The sequence below is a fragment of the Tursiops truncatus genome, chromosome 13 (genome assembly GCF_011762595.2).
Source record: "Tursiops truncatus isolate mTurTru1 chromosome 13, mTurTru1.mat.Y, whole genome shotgun sequence".
Lineage (NCBI taxonomy): Eukaryota > Metazoa > Chordata > Mammalia > Artiodactyla > Delphinidae > Tursiops > Tursiops truncatus.
Window position 1 is genome coordinate 22,958,111 of NC_047046.1, and position 20,803 is coordinate 22,978,913.

Consider the following 20,803-nt stretch of genomic DNA (forward strand, 5'->3'; position numbering starts at 1 on the left):
AATTTTTTAAATTTACATGAGTTAAAATTGATAAAGTGCTTAAAACAATAAGGAGTAGTTGGCTAAATTTTATAAAGTTCTTAAAATAGTTCATGGCCTTGGCACAATGAAGTATTTTTAAAATAAACACATTTTTTAAAAAAACCCTCATCATAGGGCTTCCCTGGTGGCGCAGTGGTTGAGAGTCTGCCTGCCGACACAGGGGACACGGGTTCATGCCCCAGTCTGGGAAGATCCCACATGCCGCGGAGCGGCTGGGCCCGTGAGCCATGGCCGCTGAGCCTGCGCGTCTGGAGCCTGTGCTCCACAGCGGGAGAGGCCACAACAGTGAGAGGCCCGTGTAGAGCAAAAAAAAAGAAACAAACAAACAAACAAAAAACCTCATCATATACTTGTGCTCACTCAGGATAAGCAACCTGCCCAAGGTCACTTATCAGATGATGATGAGTGATCCCTGGCCTGCAGGAAACTGCCACCCTCTAGTCTCACCTGCATGCTGCCCACTGACCTAGGAACTACATCCCATCTGTCTGTGTTCTTTTGTGGTCCTGGCATGTGGAAGGCATGTTATATGTATTAGTCTGTTATAGGTACAGGGCTATGCCTTTGGGGGATCCATGTGTTTCAAAAAGGCAATAAAAATATATCGAAGAAAGAGTCATAGAAGACTTGATGGCAGCAAGAATGTAGTTAAAAGCCCAGCATTCCTCAGAGCAGAAGAGGAGCCACAAGGCACTGTGCCATGCTCCTAGGTCTGGGCAGGGCACAGGTGGCCAGGAGACAAGTCTCATGACATTAACTTCACGAGAAGGGTCGGAGAGGTTTATTAGCCCATGGCAAGATACAAAATGATTAATGATAACAACCATATTCTACCAGCCAAGTGTCACTTGGCACTATGATAACATCCTATAGGACATCCCTGGTTTCACTTTCCCTAATGGGCTACCTGAAGAAATGACCCCTCAAATCAAGACCCAAACACAAAGGGATTCCAGGGGCCACTGGGGAGGAGAATGCCTGAGAAAGCCCTCTCTGATCAATGTGGGGAGGGAAACTCTGCAGGACAATTTGGATTTCCAAACTTAGTAAGAGGGAAACAAATGTGCAAGGCAGGGTCTCCTGGGTCTGGGACAGGGGTAGGGGACAGGAGAGGCAAAACGGCAGTAGTTGGGACCTGAGAGCAGGTTTCTCTCTTCTACTTCTTCCTCCCGCCTCTCTCCTTGAGCGCCAGGTGGATGATGGCACCGTTAGCCATGTTATAGTAAGCCAGCGAGTTGGAATCCTTGATGAAAATGCCCTAGAAAACAGATGTAGTGCCTCAGCCCAGGGCAATCTGGCCTTGAACTCAGAGAGCAGCCTCACAAGTCCCAACACTCTGAACTTAGCAAATACAAGGGCTTGAAGGAAGGTGGGGTGGGAAAGGGAGTGGCACAGGGCAGGAATGAAGGTCTCTGCTTCCTCCCAGAATGCTTTGCTTTTCCTTCCTTCCGACCAAGCCATGCTGTCAAGACCCCAAAAATCTGGCCCTGACCAACCCCATGGAATTTTGACTCTCAAATCATAAGACCTTTAGAGATCAACTAGTTCAACAGCCTCACTTTACAGAGGAGGAAACTGAGGCCCAGAATGGGGATTTGTCTAAGTCCAAAAAGGGAGAACACAGCAGTCCTCTGTGACCTGGCAGGCACCAAGGTGAGCTGGACTATCACCTTTGTGTCCAAGCACAAAGCCAGGCTACCTGAGACCACACTGACTGGGATGGCTCTACCACTGGGACAGAAACCTACCAGAGCACTCTAAAGTCTGGTCCCCAGATGTCACTGAGGCATTCAAACCCCATACAAGACTGTGCTGTGACCCCGCCAGAGCCTCACCCTGTCAGACTAACCTGTCCCAGCACCCCCCACCAGCATCATCACTTCCAGGATGGACTCAAATGACCACACCCAGGTGTCTCCCCACTCCTCTGATTCCACAAGGGATTTATTAGCTTCTCGGACAACAGAGGGGGCAAGGACTACAGACACCCAACTCACCTCATACTGCAGCTTCTGTTTCCCTGCCGGCATGCCCGTGGCTTCGTGAATCTTCACCTTGATGACAGAGACCTACGGGACCGAGGAGAGGTCAGTCACCTCTTGCTAAGGTCAGCTGCAGGAAGCTTCCCCCTGACTCTTTGGTTCCCCTGTACCTGATACCACTTAGGGAGAGCAACTCATACCTGGTCTGTGAGTGGGAGGGTGAAGACCAGCACCTGTCCGTTCAGCTTCCATTCCGTCTTATCCTGCATGTTGGGCACCTGGACTTTGATGGACACTGGACCCTGCAAAACAGGAGGTGGCCATTATGCCTGGGGAGGCCTGAGTCAATCAGCAACTACACTCTCCTATTCCTGGGCCAGTCGAGACAATGTCACCTGTCCATCAGGGCTCCTGGACTCTGGCCTGTTTCACTACTGACACCACTTGTGACACAGAACAAATCACTCCCCCTTTTCAAGAATTGGTTTCCCTTGTTTAGAAAAATCCCTGCCTACTGGTAAGGCTGGAGCTGAAGAAGAGACGTGAAAGTGCTCTGCAAGCCTCAAGAAGTACCACAGGAGAAAAGAATATGAATTGCGAGGTCAGAAGACCTGGGTTCCCAACTCAGCTTCCCTGCTAACTAGGTCTCTCTGAGCCTCAACGCCATGTCTGTAAAGCAGTTGATCACAACTGCTGGATGGTGATGTTGTGAGCATTCAACAGACCAAGTACCTGTAAAATGTGTGGCTCTGCCCCAACACTTGAGTAGGTACTCAAGAAATGGAAACTACCATCAAAAAGGAAAAAAGAAAAAAGCTTTGGTCAAATGCACTGGGCGGGGCAGAACGTTTCTGCCTCCTCACTGGAGCTTCCCCAGGCACCAGCAGTGCCAAGATTCCCAGCTCTTATTTCTAGTACCCCCACAGGATCCCCACAACACACCACCTTCTAAGGGCTGGACCTGGAGGCAAAGGCCACAAAGAAATTAAGAATCGCACCCAGGATTCCCTCCAGTGTCCAGAACCCCTTTCACACCTGAGTCCTACTGCCTGTGCAGCTGGGTCTCCCTGCTGGCCTCTGCGACAGCTCACACCAGGGGGACTACTGACAGCTGTCTGCTCTGGCTGCTGACCCCCCCCATCTAGTGTGTGCTCAGAAGTTTCACGGGCCTCCAATGGCTGGCCCAGGTCCCAGAAGCCAAAACCATGGAAGAATAGGGTGGGCCAGGGAGCGTGTGACTGGAGCAGGACTGGACAACCCCCTCGCCCCATCTAGACACTCCAGGCTGTGGGCAGCACTCTGAGATGCATACCTTGTTTCTGCGTAGAAACTCCTCTTCTGGCATGAGGCTGTCCTCAGTCTTCAGTTTCTTGGAGGCAGGCTCATCTTCCATGGGAGGTGGTGGGTGGACAGGCGGCATAGGGGCTGGAGCTGGGACGGGTGCCACAGGTGGTGCTGGCACGAAAGCTGCAAGAACAGGAATAAGCAGCCACGTGAGTGGGAGGAAGGGCCCAGGACTCAGGGCTGGTGAGAGTGCAAAGGGGATTGCAAAGGTTTCCCATTTCTCCCAGTCAGAGGTGTGAAGGACCACTCCTTACTGAATCTGGCAGCCAGTAAGTTACCTGGCAGGGGGACCTGGGAGACTGCCCAGATTGGGTAGCAGGAAACTGAAGGAAGGGCAGGACCGATGGATGGAACAGGTGGCAGCCAACAGCAAGCATCATCAGGCCTCTGTGCCTGTCCAGGCTGACCCCTCTGGGTGCACAGACCCCAGCTCTGCCATATCAGCCTATCTCCCCCAGGAGCCGTAAGTTCCTGGCTCCCAGCTCAGGGATCTCTCACATGGTGAACTCAAGGCTCTCCTTTGGGCTAGACCACCAGCTGGAACAGCTGGCAATACCATCAGCCACTGCTCTGCTCAGGGCTTGGCCTGTAGTCCTGACCCACTGACCTGTCGGCACAATCATGGGTGGTGGGCGGGGTGCCATGATAGGAGGGGCCGAGGGAGGCATGGGCACCACGTTGATCCTGGGCGCATGGATGATCGGTGGCATGGGGGCGATCACCGAACCGGGAGGCAGTCGGACCACTGATGCCATCGGGGGCCGGGGCATGACGGGTACTGCAGACACAACTGTGGTACGGACGGGAGGTGGCATCTGTGGGGGTGAAGACCCACAGGTCACAGGATGTCAAGGCTGCACTCTAAGGGCACACACAGCTGGCAACTCGCCACCTGCAGCTTTGAGGATGGGGCTGGATAGCTTTGACTCAGCCCCCTGGGGCTGTGAGTGCAGCCTCACACTGGGCCCTGACAGGAACTATGCTGAGAGAGGCCCAGGGCAACCCTCTTTCCACTTGGGACTCAACCAGCTGCTCTTGGCAAACACTGAGAGAGCCACTGAAGACACTGACCTCCATTTAGCCCCCTGGAATCAGGCCAGCAGTCCTCCAAGACCCATTAAGCCCTCCAGCCCATCCCTGACCCAAGCCTACTTCTCACATTTGCCACTCGCCTCCCTCCCTGTTCCAAGCCTCCCACACAGATAGAAGATCAGGCTGGAGGTTCCCACTCCTAACTAAAGGGTTCTTTTTCTCTCGACTTGACCCACTCAGCGCTTGGGCCCACTGTGAGATAGCTGCCCTTCTCAGCCTGCAATGTCTAACCCCAAGAACCCAGCTCTGAAAGACCAGTCACAGGGTGGCTGCTGGCTAACCGCAGGTGGCCGGGGCACCGAGGTAATGGGTGGGGCTGAGCTGGGGATGTTGGTGGCTGAAGACGGAGGTGGTGGCTGCTGGGGGATTTCATTGGGCTTGCTGGGGCCAATCTTCTCTTTGGTATCATCTTCTGGCACCAAGCCCTTAGCCTTGTGGATGGCCTCGATCTGCTCCTGGAGGGTGATATTGGCCTGGGCAGCCTGCTGGGTCCGGGCCATGCTGCCGGAATGGCCATCCCAGGTCACCTGCATGGGAAAGCAAAGCCACAGCTTGTCAGGGCTCCTGGAACTGAGCCCAAGTGTGAGTCTGACGGCAGGGAAGGCACTAAGAGTCATCCGAGCTGCACCTTTTCCTCTGGCTTCTGGATCTCCTCCTCGCCAATCTTCTTACCAATGGCCGTTTCCTCTACACCAAAGATGTCGGTACGCCGCTCAGCCAGCTGTTTCAAGCTGCTCTCAATATCCAGACCTGGATATAGTCACAGAACGGAGGCAGGGGACAGAAAGGGAAACTAAACCAGATGCCCTTCTGACAACACAGCAGCTCTGCTGGTGCAGGGTGGAGGCTGTTCTCATGGGACAAGGCTATCTGTGGGTCCCAATGCAGCACGCCTGTCCTCTGAGCCTAGGGAAGGCTGCCCAATGAGCACTAAGCCTGTAAACCAGGGCTTGTCCAACCCCTTGACTTACAAAAGGCAACTGAGAAGACAGGGTCACATGAGTGGCATGGCAAGTAGCAGAGTCAGGAATAAAAGCCTGGTCTCCTGCCTCCGGGACAGTTTCCTCCCTCCGTATCATGCTGCTTCTCACACACAGTCAAGGCACCGTGTCTCATTTCAAGGTGCTCAGTGTACTCCAGCCATCAGAGCCTTCATTCTAAGACAGCCCTGAGAGTGAGCACCTCTCCCAGCTGTAGTGAGATCTTGCACTAGGATGTCAATGGACACATGCTATCCACATCAGGTGCCTGCCTTTGGAAGAATCCCTATGAAGAGTTCTTCTAGAAAACAGGAAGTTATTTTGTAGTGTCATAAGCTACATCTATCCTCAAAAGCTTTTATTGATCTCAGTTGTTACCTTCTATGTTTGATTAAAGCATAAAGTTGATCAGAGATTCCCCATGGGCCAAAGTGAGATGGGGCTGAGTCAAAGAAGGGGTGTGGACAGAGTGGGGGATGCCCCCCAACCTCACCTGGTGCGTACACCTCATCATCACTCTGCTTGTCACGAAGGGAGCGATCTCGCTGCTCCAGCCAACGGGGGTCAAGAAGCCCAATGCGCATGTGTTCCTGCATTTTGCTGGCAGGGATCTTCTCCCCAGTTATGGGGGACACGAGATATTCATCTGGAGCAGGGGCTGGAGGCAGGGGCTTGGAAGCTAAAAAGCAAAAGAGATCCTTGAGTGAGAATACTGGGTGGCAGCCCAGGTTAAAAGGGTGCTATTTCATTCGTGCAATATCCATTCAGTGCCACGCTGTACCTGGCACTATGCATTGCACCAGAGCACCAGAGATGACGAAGTCCCATTCCCCATTGTGAGGCCTATGACAGAGAAGCTATCAATGCCTTTATGACAAGCCACCTCGAGCCCTCCTAAAAATGGACAGGTCTGAGGAACATGAGGGCAGAAGAGCAGAACCAACCTTTTGGGTCATAGTCCTTCCGGACAATGACCTGGTCTGGAGTTGGGGGCAGAGGCGGTGGCATGGGTGTCTCTGGAGGTGGGGGCACTTTCTGCCCTTCTTCTTCATCATCTGAACCCTGAAAAGCAAAGTAGTGGCAGGACTCAGACAGGGGCTGAGAAGACACCTCCCTGCAGCTGAGCCCTGGTGGCTCTCAGGGTGGCAAAGAGCCTAGGCCCCTGCCAGTCAGCATCCATGTGCTAAGCCTCCCAGGGCAGCCGAGGCCAGCCGGCAGCTGGCCAAGCTGCTTCCTCACAGCATGAATGGGAGTGCTGGGGGCTGTGGTGCTAACACTCTGCCCAGGCATTTCCAGCAGCTGGCACCAGGCAGTCACAGGAGGCCAAGGGCACTTAACGTGCTGGAGAGGGGTGCGGGGAACAAGTCAGCGTTCAATGGTAGCTGCTCAAGAAGCAATGCTGGGAGGGAGAGAAAAAGTCAATTCCCAGACACATGCATCTTTATTCTCAGGCTGCACACAAATTCTTTCCGAGAGGAGGAAAGCAGTTTGGCTCTGCAGACTCTATGCCTGTTTGGAGGGCCTGCCTCGATGGGGGTAGACAAGGCCAAAAGCCACTTAAGCAAAGCTCTGGAGGACTTCCCTGGCGGTCCAGTGGTTAGGACTCCGTGCTTCCACTGCAGGGGGCATGGGTTCAATCCCTGGTCGGGGAACTAGGATCCCACGAGCCACATGGTGTGCACCCCAACCCAGAAAAAAAGAAAAGCTCTGGAAACTGCTGATCATTTGGGCCTCAGCGCAAAAGCGTCAAAGTACATGGTATAGAGGTTTCCCTAACTGAGAGCCAGCCTGGGGTCGGCAGTGAGCAAGGCCCCTGGGCAAAGGAGGAAGGTCACAGAACACGGCCAGCACAGCTTTCAGATCCTTGCCTATGAATGAATCTTTGTTGCCTGAGCTGGAAAGAGGCTCTGTGCTGCCTGGGCTTGGGCAGCTACTCAGCCAGGACTCCTTCTTCAGGAACCCACACTCCCTTTCAAGATTCACAAGGGAGCTGGACTTCTCTGGAGGAGAGCACCCCCATCTCCCTGGGCTCCAGGAGCATACCTCATCCATGTCTTGCACTTGGGTGTCCTGGTCCAGCTGGGACGGAGGCTCCTCCGCCTTCTCCTGTTTCTCGTCCTCCTCATCAGACTCGACCTCCATCTCAACCTCCTCACTCTCCCCAAACTTCTCGTAGCGCTCCTGAATGAGGATTCGGGCCCCCAGCTCCTCTGGGGTGGTGGGGGGAGGGAAGTTCCCTGGCAAAGGGTGAGCCAGAGTCAAAGGCAGGGTTCACACAGACGCTCCTTATCAAAGGCCCATCTATCTGCTCTCTCTACACTGTTAGCTCTCTGAGGGCTGGAACTGTCTGATTTCTCTCCTATCTCCAGAGGCCCACCCGTTGGGCCATTATTGTCAGGCACGATAATATTTGTTCAATTGGGTTTAACTGGGGCAATGGGGTAGAAGTGAAGTCTTCCAGAAGCAGAAAAGAAACAGATACCCATAGAACCCTCTGAGGGATTCTGCTGCTCCCTGGGGACAGCTGGAAGAGATCTCCCAGGATGGCTCCTAGCTCCTGGCTCCCCTAACTGGAGTCACAGACCTATCTTCCTCATAGACCTACCTTGCTCATTGGGTTGGAAGTCCACTGTTTCCACCACCACAAAATCATGCCAGTCAATCTGAGCATAGGCCACCCGTTCCTTTTCCTTCTCCTCCTCTTCCTTCTTCCTCTCACGCTCCTGAAACTTGGCCCACTCCACTCGGTAACATACCTGAAGGGATGGGAAACAGCGTGGTGCTGAGCTGAATCAGGGTCTGCTCCTGAGGAGGCTATCATCTCCAAGGCCTTCACCAAAGCCAACGTCTCCTTCAGTACAGGAAGCTGATCTGCCCATAAAGGGGAAATTCCTGGGGCAGACTATGGTATTTGTATCTGGTTTCAGCCAGGCCCAGAGTTTGGACAGGATGAAAATATGAAATACCACAGAGACCTTCTGTCTGGGGCCCACAGAGACCTTCTGTCTGGGTAGCTGTTTGTTATAACCTCAAAGTTTTCTGCTTGAGTTGGCGAGTGGCTAGCAAACTCCCTCCCAGAAGTTTGCATGACAACCAAGTGCCCACAAAAGCAGCAGCAGTCTGAAAGCCTGCAAAACAGAAGTCACCCAGAACAGCCAGCACCAATATGCCCTCTCTCTTCGACTCTGAAAACCTGGGACTTCAAAAGGCAGTTGTCACCAGAGAACTCGTTCAAAAGCTGGCTTCTAGCAACAGAAGAAAAGAAGAGACTGAAGGAGACAGTAGAGCAGAAAGTTGGAGAGCAGAGAATCCAGGTTTCTTGGTCTTTGTAGACTCAAGGCCTTTCCTCCCACCACGACTGTGCCTGGACCATAACAAGGTACTGGTTCGGAGACTACTTCCAAACACACAACAGAACCTACACAATGTAACGTTAGTGCCGTCAGTAACTGGTTATAAGAAATTTAGTTTACCTGGTCCAAAACTTCCCGGGGGTTCTCTGCCTCTTTCTTGAGTTTGGTAAATAAGCCTTTGGGTGGAATCAAGATCTGGAACACATAAGATTTAAAGCAACTATCAGTGCAGCACAACACGGGACAAAGAAGTGGCCTTCCTGGGCCTGTGGAAAGGCACAGGAGAAAGGAAAGCATGGGATGCTGGGATCCAATCTCAGCTCCACTTGCCTGTGCAACTTTGGGCAAGTTACTCAACCTCTGTAACTTGGTTTTCTTCTACAAAATGGTGACACTGCCACTTAAAGTTCGCATCATCAACTTAAAAGGTTGCCAAGGGTAGCAGGAAAGTATGCAAAACCACCACCAGATGGCTGAGCATACAGTCAGCATGTGATGACTGCTCTCAGGGGGCGGATCTGCCCTTTACCCTTCTGCACATGCCAACAGGCCCCCTGATGACTTTATTGAAGACTACAGCCCACAGGCTCCACCTCCCTAGACTTCTATCCCCTGCTTTCTGTTTACCATTTTCTCCATAGTATTTATCACCATCCGACATACACTTACGTTGCACTTGCTTATTGCCCCTTCACTAGACCAGTCTCCACAAAGACAGGGGTTTCCCTGTCTTCGGCTCACTGCTACCTATCCAGCACCTAGAACAGTGTCTGACACTCAAAGCATATTTGCTGAGAACAAATGCTGGCTTTGTTTAAAACAGTCAGTCTTTCCAACTGCCCCAAGCGTATCCACTCTCACTGGAAAAGCAGCTCAGCCCCTCTCCATCCTCTCTGTCCTTCTTCCTCAGGAATTGATCTGCTCCTAGAGTTCCCAGGCCTAGAGACACACCGGTGCCCTCAGATTAGAGTAATGAATGTCAATACCCAAATTCTGAGGGAGAAGGAATAAGAAAGTTAACAGAATAAAAGGAATCTGCGGACCTTTAACTCTGGAAGCAGTCCACTGAGAGAAATTAACCCAGGGCTCACTTAAAATTGACACTGTGTAGTTACAATAACCCTTGGGTCTTATGACTTGAATGATTGTTATTTCAGCTACTCTCCTAGCTTCTGGACTTCCTAAACACAAACATTTTTGTCATTCTTTCTAGTTATATACTTAACGTGAATGAAGTTAGAGAAAGTCATTACATAACCTTTCAAGTCAGATCTTTAACATATTGTTTCTAGATATCAAAAACAGATGTGCAAACCATGCCACTAAAAAGGAAAGACAACCTCCATTATGTGTGTAGCAAGAAAAATGTTCCACAGGCATATCTATACCAGTGTACTTTTTAATAAATTAGCGATCTGATTATTTTAAATACCAGTATTGACTTGTCTGTATTCTTGATTGCAACAACGCAGCATGATAATTAAGATCTTAGGGTCTGGAATAAAAATGTCAGCACTCAAGTCTCTGCTCTGCAACCCCCTAGCTGTGCAACCCTGGTCAAGTTAACTTCTCTGTACCTCAGTTTCCTCTTCTGTAAAATAAATATAATAACAGTGGCTACCTTATAGGTTATTAGGGATTAAATGAGAAGATACTACATAATATAAATACTCAATACTGGCTACACTTATTTATTTTAAATTGATTCCCAATGCCTATTTAAATGATACTTCTAATTCAAGGTACTTTTTAGGGTGGAAAACAACAGAGGTTTCAGAGTCAAATGTTGGTTAAATCTCTGCAGCTACTTACTAGCTGAGAGACCACAAGTAAGTACTTCACCTCTCTGAGCTTTCTGAAATAGGAAGGAAAACACTTACCTTATGGATTCTTGTGAGGATAAAATTAGGTAATAATAGGAGGCAACTATTAAGAACTTGCTTCTTCTCAAGCCCTACTGAGGCAACTGAAATTTAATTTAAATGTACATAAAAGCAACTAGCATCACTTGGCCTTATCACGCAGCAGGCACTCACCTAATGAGTTATCAATCACGCGTTTCCTTTCTCTTTAGAAACTGCAGTCTACGTTGCATTTACTAGGAAAACTGAATAGAAATCAAGATTTTATACTGAACTGGGATATTTAACATCTGCTTGGGGGCCCCACACAGGAGCGGGGTCCTTGCAGACAGTGAGTGGATAGAGTGCTGATGGTAAGATGCCTTCCTTCCCTGGGCCCAGCACCCCGGAGCCCGCCCTGCCCAGGCACCTTGGTATACTGTTCCACCAGCTTCGTGAAGTAGTTGAAAAGGCTGTGTTGCGGGCGAAGGAAGTCAAATTGGTAGTTGCGCTGCTCTTTCTGCATCAGCTGGGTCAGAAACTGGCGCCCATTCCTGGCCACAAACTGAGCCGTCAGCTTCACCACGTCCAGGTCGAAGGCTGAGATAGAGGGGGGGTCTGCAATGAACTCGAACTCGGGAGGGGGCTCTTTGGGCACGATGGTCTCTTGGATCACTTGGGCTTGAACCTAAGATGCAAAGGGAATGTGAGGCAAGAGGCACAGGGGTGGTGGGACTCCAGAGAGGTGGCGGGGACGCACCCCCGGCAGACGGCACAGACCTCTATACTTCTGCTGATCACGAACACGCCATTGGCACGTGGTGTGAGAGAATCCTAACTCACAAGGGCACCGATTTCTTGGCCAACTGTAGCCTCGACTCGCTAAATGGCTTTCTGAATGAGAACCGAGTCCCTCTGTATCGCTGCTGCTGCCCTGAAACTGAGCACCAAAACTGGGTGGCAGAAGATCTAACAGGAACACAGCTTATGAAACCCCGCCCAAGGGAGAGAGAGGATGTGGTAAGCTCTACATGTGTGCAGAAGACCCCACTGGCCAGAAGACTTCCACGTTTGTTACCTCATCTGGCCACTACAGGAACCACGAGGTGGACAGAACAAGTACTGTGAATTCTTTTTATAGATGAGGAAACTGAGGTCACCTGAGGCCCTAGGAGTAGTAAATTGCAACACAAGGTCTCAGAACCTATTCCAACTTTACTTCCCACTGTAAAACAAGGGGCAACCTTTGCCACCATGGCTCAGGAGTGAAGCAAAGAGAAAGGACTAGTCCAAGTCTACACAGGAGGCAAAATGTGTGGGCCCCTCCTGTCCTCACTGACAGCCCTAATCGTCCCTAGTGCTAAGGGGGTATTAGGGCAGGCCAGAAAGAGGGGCCCTGGGAAGGTGAGACAGTAGAGAGGGATGCCCAAGAAGGGGTCCACAAGCCACACTGCAGCACTGCCCTCACGCCACGGTCAAGGAAAAGAGTAGGAACTGAGAGCATGGACTTTAGGGTCCTGACTCTGCAGCCTTGGGTAAACTGTGCTTCCCTAAGCCTCAGATTCCTCATCTGAAAAATGGTCACTTTACTGGCCTCCTCATGTAGCCGCTGTGACGCACCAATGAGACAAGGCTCCCAAAGCACTGAGCACAGAGCGTGAAGGGCAGCATTCAGCAAATGCCAACTGTCAGCAACACTTTGCTGTGTGAGTCTCAGCATCTGCCTCTGTAAGATGGGGATAAAGACCTCAAGTTTCTCTCTGGGTGGCAGTGAGGTCTGGACAGCAGAGTTCATTATCTTCCCCTCCCTGTCCCAACGTCCCTTAGCCCTGGGGAAGCGAAGGGAGGGGCTGGCTCCAACCTTCTGGGGCAGCTGCTGCTGGGTGGCTTGCTGCTGCTGCTGCTGCATGACCTTGGGGATGGCAGCCGAGGGCTCCTGGGCTTTCCCCTCCTTGAACTCGCTGACCTTGTGGCGGTAGTAGGCATGGTAAGGGTCATTGGGGTTCAGGAAGTTGAACTTGGGGTTGTTGATCTCGTTCTGTCGTATCCTAGCTTCAAATTCAGGTCCGTTTCTAGAAAAAGGAAAAAAGAGAAGCACTAGTACCACAACCCTTGCAGCTGCTCAGACCAGAACACTGCCCATGCAAGCCCCATTCTTGCCACCACCCATCACTCAAACTAGCCCATCCCTCAACACAGCAGAGGTCCTCTTCGAGACTCCTGGCATCAGCGGCCAGTGCCCCCTGCCTCCTTCGGCCTGCGCAGGCCTCCTCTACCACAGGGTCTCCAGACCTCCATCATTCCTGCAGCTCCTCTGCCAGTCTTGCCATTTCCAAAACCATCTGGACTATTTCTTTTTTCTTTTAATAAAATTTATTTACTTTAAAAAATGTACCTGGAAAAAAAAAAAAATGTACCTGGGCTTCCCTGGTGGCGCAGTGGTTGAGAGTCCGCCCGCCAATGCAGGGGACGTGGGTTCGTGCCCCAGTCCGGGAGGATCCCACATGCTGTGGAGCGGCTAGGACCGTGAGCCATGGCCACTGAGCCTGCGCGTCCGGAGCCTGTGCTCCGCAATGGGAGAGGCCGCAGCAGTGAGAGGCCCGCGTACCGCAAAAAAAAAAAAAAAATGTACCTAAGAAGGCACGGGAATTCCCTGGGGTCCAGTGGTTAGGACTCCGTGCTCTCACTGCTGAGGGCCTGGGTTCAATCCCTGGTTGGGGAACTAAAATCCCACAAGCCATGGCACAGCTGAGGCGGGGTGGGAAGGCATGTATTACTACTTCAGATAAAAATCATTATGGCTGGGCTTCCCTGGTGGCGCAGTGGTTGAGAGTCCGCCTGCCAAAGCAGGGGACAGGGGTTCTTGCCCCGGTCCGGGAAGATCCCACATGCCGCAGAGCGGCTGGGCCCGTGAGCCATGGCTGTTGAGCCTGCGCGTACGGAGCCTGTGCTCTGCAATGGGAGAGGCCACAGCAGTGAGAGGCCTGCGTACCGCAAAAAAAAAAAAAAAAATCATTATGGCTTTACTAACAAAAGGCAGTCATAAAATTCAATACAATGAAAACAAAGTAACATGGTTAAAGTTTACCTGAAGTTTGCTGAGACTGAGGCCAGTTCTCTTAGTTAAAAATGGGATGACTGAGTGCTGGGGAGGTATTAAAAGATATGCTAGCACCAAACTGAGACTTTGTCCTTTGGGTAACAAGAAAAAAAAAATATGAAAATTTAATGGGATTTAATGCCTTGTCCAAATATTGGCTAAAACCACCTCATTTACTACTGGGTGAGGCTCATATAGGAAACACTGTTCTCCAAGGACCACATCTGTGCTGCTGCGTAAGGTGCATTCAGATGACAGGGGAGTGGTGAGAACGGCAGGGAGGTCCCCATCTCTCTCTGTATCTGGAATAGTTTCCCACATACACCCTATGTCCCCAATTTGTATGCATTTTTTAAAAAATTAATTTATTTTTTATTTTTGGTTGCATTGGGTCTTTGTTGCTACACACGGGCTTTCTCTAGTTGTGGCGAGTGGGGGCTACTCTTAATTGTGGCTCGCGGGTTTCTCATTGCAGTGGCTTCTCATGTTGCGGAGCACGGGCTCTAGGAGCACGGGCTTCAGTAGCTGTGGGTTGCGGGCTCTAGAGCGCAGGCTCAGTAGTTGTGGCGCACGGGCTTAGTTGCTCCGCGGCATGTGGAATCTTCCCAGACCAGGGCACAAACCCGTGTCCCCTGCATTGGCAGGCAGATTCTTAACCACTGCGCCACCAGGGAAGTCCCCCAATTTGTATGCCTTTAAACACTCAGAATGAAAAATGTCTCTCTCATGATGTGTAGGAAACGCTTATTTTTTTTAAAGAATCCCAACAGTAATATTTCAAGGTGTCACACACCCACAACATCTGTGGAAATGCACTAACCTTAAAGACACAAGATGTGGACACATTCAAGTTTTGGGTTCACTACTGACTCACCAAGTTACCAAACTTCTCTTTGACTCAATCTCCCATGTGTAAAATATGGCAAAAACCACCTTCTCTCTCTACTTTGAAATTCAGAGAAAATCGAATTAGTTAATGAGATGCCAAAGTCTTTTTGAATCATACAGTGGCCTGCAAATGCCACGGACTGTTACTCCTATGAAGGCTAGAAGGGGCTGTCCTATAAAGATGAGAGATGATCTGGGGGACTTCCATCACTCCTTTGACCAGAGCCCTGCACTCAGAGGTGCCCCAAATACACCAAGGGACAGCTCCAGAGGCTGGTGGCACCTGGGTCACTCCACTTTCATACCCTGGCCCTGTCAGTTGAAGACAGGGCAGGAGACAGGGTGCAGGTGACGCTGTGCCCCAGTTTAGCCACCATGGCAGTGGTCATCAGCATCCTGGCTAGCTCCTCCACAAGTTCTGGTCACACTCTGCAGTGTGACTAACACCATGAGGTCTGGATGTGACAATGCATTAGTCCAGCTGAAACCCCATGCCTGAGGAAGAAGCATTCTTCCACCCCCTTAAATAATGCAAGCCACACAAGGACGAGGGTAAATGTGCATTTAAATATGGCTAAACTAGGCCACCATACAAAGGGCTGCTAGAAAAGGGGGCTCTGGTTGTCTCCTCTACCACCGCCTCCTAAGCCATAACCTCACATCTGGGAACAATCTGAAATATAATACGAGAACGCAGGCATGTTCATTCCAAGCTACTCTGTTGCTTTAAATTAGCTTAATGTTAATTTTAGAATTATATTCTCTAACACAAGGAATAGATTTCAGCAGAAAAAGACATGATTCTGACTCAACCTAGCTGGTGGGACTTTTTAAGAGTAATTTCCCTTAGTTTCTTGACAGTAAAATACAGGGAAGAGAAGACCAAACCTAGAGAGAAAAAACTCCTTTTGGAAAACCACACTGGGTTGGTGATTTTTTACTCTATGCTCAATCAATCAATACATGTGAACCCAACAGAAGTAAAGCAGAGGGTCCTGCATGTCTGCTTTTAACCCAGAGTGAGATGCTGCTCTGTCCCTTCACGGCAACATAAACAAAAGCAAGTCCACAGATTTCAGAAATGCCTATAAGGCAATCATCATAGTCAAAAATAGATCTAGAGATGTGGACATATAGATTTATTATTAAGGGAAGTTGGAGATATTCTTATTTTGGGGGCTGGCACAAAATTATTGGAAAGCTACTTGGCAAAATAAGAAATATTTAAAAATGCTCTTTTAGCCAGTAATGTGCCACACAGAATTTTCTTCTAGGAAAACAATCTAAAAGGGAAAGAAAATGCTCAGAGACTTCCCCATAGCTTCATTTGCCAAACTGAAATGTTGGAAACAACTTCAAAGGAAAATACAGAGGAGTCAGCCAAGTCAAGGAAGGCCCATCACCTTAACATGGTGCATCCTTTCCAGAGAGGACCACGCAGCACCAGGAGACCATGGAGCAACACAGGAAAATGCTCACAACACAGTGCAAATGGAAATAGCAGGATATGAAAGTATCTCTACTAGTATTACAAGAATCTAAAAAAGGATGCCAAGGGCCAGAAGGAAACAGGAAAAAGTGAAAACAGCTAGTAGAAGCTATTCTGGTCGTGAGACTGTGGTGATTCTTCCTCTTACACTCTTTTCCTATTTATTGTTTTAAATAGGAAAACATATCAGGAGGTGGACTTCCCTGGTGGCGCAGTGGTTAAGAATCCGCCCGCCAATACAGGGGACACAGGTTTGAGCCCCAGTCTGGGAAGATTCCACATATTGCGGAGCACCTAAGCCCACACACCACAAATACTGAGCCTGTGCTCTAGAGTCCTCGAGCCACAACTACTGAGCCCATGTGCCACAACTGCTGAAGCCCACATGCCTAGCGCCCGTGCTCTGCCACAAGAGAAGCCACCACAATGAGAAGCCCGTGCACCGCAACAAAGAGTAGCCCCTGCTCGCCGCAACTAGAGAAAGCCTGCACGCAGCAACGAAGACCCAATGCAGCCAAAAGTAAATTAATTAAAAAAAAAAAAAATCAGGGGACAAGGGGAAGAATAAGCGTTGCTATGAAATATTAAACTTATAAACACAACACCTGCTGCCCTAAATCTGACATGGCCTAATAATGTTCAATCAAGCACAGAGCTGTTTTAACCCAATATCCAGGTTGGTCAAAGCTGTTGAAATGTGAAAGGTTCACCCGCATGTAGTCTGACACAGTGAAAGACATCAACCAGAGTAACCTCTTTCTATGTTTCATTTTAAAAAGAGGTTGAGAAAGGAAGGACCCATCTGTTAAATGATGTATCGTGATGGGGATGCTGCCTCAGGGTCAAGGTGTGGCTCCCTGGAGAGCATATGCCCTGACTGAGGGCAGCAGTCTGCTCAAGGCCAGCTACTGCTTCCACGCAAGGAGCCGTCCAATTCATCAAGAGAAGCCAGAAATCCAGATTTACTGTGCAATCTCATTTTTAAACAGTGACAACTAATTCAAAAGTTAAAAAATTATATATTGTTGAGAATGAACAAAAAGATCTGTAGGCTGGATGCGGCCTGCTGGCTGCCAAAGGAATACTTGAAATGCCCTAAACTAGGGGATGGTTGACCTTTGGAGTCAAGTGGCCATCAAGAAGATTCCATCTGAGGAAGTGTAATGGGGAGGAACAAGAGTAAATCAAGCGGATTTTCATGCCATCTGAGGTAACAGCTACATGATGTACCCGAACTGCACTCAGTCCCCTCACCCCTGCCTCACAACAATTCTAGGTGTTATTTTATTCTGTTTTGCAGATGGGTCAAAGGAAATGCAGTCCTTGCACAATGAGAATCATCAACTCCCTTTTGTCTTCCTAAGGCCTGCAGCTCAGATACAGACACACATTATCCATGACAAAGCAGCGTTCCAGGTATTTCCTCAGGCTCGGTTTGGAAGCACAGGTTCTTGGTGACTCTGGAGCTGGGTGTGCCTTGTACTCTGCCACCACCATACCATGTTAGCGATGCCAGTCCTGCCCACTGCCTACCTCACACCATGCTGTGGGTTTAGATAAGCTGACAGGCCTAAGCCAACAATACCACTCTAAAAACCCAAGTGTTACCCTTGTGCAAATTCAGGAGCTCTTGATGCTAAAATCTACCCGTGACCCACACGAGCAGGAGTAGCTATGTTACCTGGCCACGAAGCTGGCAGTCTTGTCAACGATATTCCTGACCTCTGGAGGAGGGTAAATAATACCCACCACTGGCTTGGAAGGGGTAGAATCCTCCTTTGAAGATGCTTCCTCTTCTGTGGGCTGTGAAAACAGGAAAAGGAAGGTCTTAAAGTTCCTGGCTTGGTGCCAGATGCCCACCATTAAACTCCTCTAGGATATTATTGAGAATACAGGCTCTCCCGCCCAATTCATCGAGACTTTCCTTGAGTCAGGAACCTCTGCTCCAGAAGAGCCACTCTCTCAACTGCTCTGTGCTTGCATGGGACTTCCCCAGGGAACCAATGAAAAGAGCAGCCTCTCTGGCTCCCCTCCAGCTAGAGCATCTCTGTGACACTGGGAATCTGCATTTTTACCAAGTGTCCATGTGATTCAGATGGAGGGGGGAAATCTAACCACGTTCTGAGAAACCACATTCCCGAATCCAGAAGGCCATGCCTGTATCCCCACCCTTGGATGTGCCTGATACGGGATATGTAAGAATTGTCTGCTGAATAAAGAAACAGGAAACTCCTTGCTGGCCACTTCTTCTGCCTTGAATGCCCTTTCCCTCTGCATCCATTCCGTAGTCTAAACCATCACTTAATGTTCAAATGTTTCGTGAAACTCCACTGGAATACTCAACATTAACTGCCCCATAAATTCCAATATTCTTTCCTCACCAGCTTCTTCCCCTTAGTAAACAAAGGTTCAAGTCTCTCATTTTGGAGAAACAAAGTTTCTCCTCTGTCCTCATGCTCCTTTCTGCTACTGCCTTCTCCCCGCCTTCCTCTGGTAGCTAAACAGCCTGAGTTCTCTCAGCCTTGCCGTTCCCACTTGCTCAGCTCCCATTTGATCCCCCTTCATTTCAAGTGCTCATGCCAAAGTCAAAAATGACGGCCTACAGCCAGCTACATCAGTTATCTGGCCGTGTGACCAGTGACCGCTCCTTCGCAAAACTCTCAACTCCCAGGTCCCGTTCTCACCTGTATTTCCTTCTTGCTCACCATTCCATCCAAGTTTCTCTCCTGGCTCCTGTTTCACCTCCTGCCCTATAGTGTTAGGGGGTCCCCAAAATTCTGTTCTTGGTTCTCTTCACACTATACACACTGTCCTCAGTCAGGCACTTACAAAACGTCCTCCACTTCCCCTAGCACCTATAGGCTGAACCATTCTACCCCCGTCAACGTCCCACATCACTCTTATGTGCCACAAAGCTTTAGATCCAGCAGTTCTGGGCACTTTCATCTCTAACCGCTTTCCTCATGAACGGCCAACCATGCCTCCACTCATCCCGGGCAGAAACGTGGGTCTCTTCTCCCTTCCTCAGCCTACACATTCAATGATAAGAACATTTATCAAACATAGAGTAGGTTCCATATACTTTCCTAAGCACTTTAAGCACATTAGATCTATAACCCTTACAGAGCTCTAAGAGATTAAGTACTCTTATTATTATATTATTGTCTTGTCATTTTACAGATGGACAAACTGAGGAATGGAGACCTTAACTGGCCCAATGGCAGAACCAGGATTCGAATGCATCACTTTGGAGGGAGAGCCTGCACCACAGCCCTTTTGTGATCTGAGCTTGCCCATCCCCTCTGTCCCATGCCCCAGCCACAATCTAGGCCAGGCTCTCAACATCTTTTGAATAACATGACTAACCTGTCCTCCTAGCAATTCTCCCCATCACTGTTTACCTGAATTTCTGAAACACAAATATGTCACTATCCGGCTTACATCCCTTCCTTTTCTCCCAATAGCCTGCTACGAAAACTTCAAATCCCCAGAAATACACCTCTTAACCACCACTTTCCCAACCCTATGCTTTAACCTTCTTTGCTCTTGACAAGAGGCACCATCTGATTCCCACCTTGGTATCTTGGCACTTATCTGGTATTACCTTGGTTATTTTTCCCCAAGATACTGGGAAAATGCCAGGGATACATAGGTATTTGCAGTGGTCAGCATACAGGATGTGCTCAATAAAGTTTTTCTAAATGAATAAAGAATGGTATTTCCCTTCCCAATCACCTATCTGGTGAACTACTGATTCATTCTTCTAAACGCAATTTACCTTTCACGCCGGTGGGCTTCACCTACCTTAATCTCCCCTATATCCCACCAAAGCAATGTTAATTAGAATTCCTGTCTCCTTTGTACTTGATACTTATATCACACTGCAATTACTGACCCACGTCTTTCCTCCTTAGCTGACTGAGATCTTTTGAAGGGCTGGCTGAAACTGTATCATTTATGGTAACCGAGGCAATAAACATTTATTGAGTATTCACTTATATCTGTCTCCCCACTAGTGTGTGAGCTCCCTAAATAAAGCAGGAACTGCGCTTCATTCATTCCGTCAGAGCCTGGCACAGTGTCTGGCTTAGAGTAAGCACTACACAGATGCTGAGAATTAACGTTCCAAGATGCACCGTGCAGGCTGGGAAATTAGGGACTCCTGGGCAAAGACTGGGGGCCGGTGGGCCCAATTAACACAGAAGACCGGTGGATGCGCTGGATCAGTGCTTCTCAAATTTTAATGAATCACCTTGGGAGCCTGTTAAAATGCAGATTCTGACTTAAAAGGTCTAGGGTGGAAACTCAGAATTTCTAATAAACTCCCAGGTGATGCTAGCCGGTCCGCGGACCACACTTTGAGAACTCCTGTTCTAACAGGCTTGCTTCGCTACCAGAAGGTAGGCGGGAAGCGCGCTGCCTCCTGGGACCTGGAGTCCCTCCAAGCCCTCGCAAATCGCCGTTTCTTCCTGCACGAGTAAAGAGGGCCCGCGCCCGAGGGGAGGGCCCAGGTCGAGGTGCGGGGGTCGTGGTACCTGTTTGGGCTCGGTGGCCGCGGGCGGCGGCGGGGGCACCGCCTGCACGGGTCCGGCCGGCATGACTGCGATGCTCAGGGCTGCCAGTCCGCCTCTGTATAGGTGAACGGTGTGGCGTCAAAGCGGCTTCCCCGCTCCAACAGTACAACAAGCTCGC

The 20,803-nt window shown here is 49.8% G+C and overlaps 1 protein-coding gene across 1 annotated transcript; it reads right to left on the reverse strand.

The window, feature by feature from the left end:
• Window positions 1-800: 800 nt before the first annotated feature.
• On the reverse strand, window positions 801-20,786 carry SF3A1 (splicing factor 3a subunit 1). Its single transcript, XM_004311356.4, has 16 exons — window positions 20,647-20,786; window positions 17,793-17,914; window positions 12,496-12,706; window positions 11,065-11,322; window positions 8,914-8,988; window positions 8,046-8,196; window positions 7,484-7,677; window positions 6,385-6,502; window positions 5,934-6,119; window positions 5,089-5,210; window positions 4,742-4,987; window positions 3,976-4,183; window positions 3,337-3,491; window positions 2,225-2,326; window positions 2,040-2,111; window positions 801-1,300 (listed from the first exon to the last, which is right to left on the reverse strand). The coding sequence occupies exons 1-16, from the start codon at window positions 20,707-20,709 to the stop codon at window positions 1,199-1,201; spliced, it is 2,385 nt and encodes a 794-aa protein (XP_004311404.1). The 5' UTR covers window positions 20,710-20,786; the 3' UTR covers window positions 801-1,198.
• Between the last annotated feature and the right edge of the window lie 17 nt (window positions 20,787-20,803).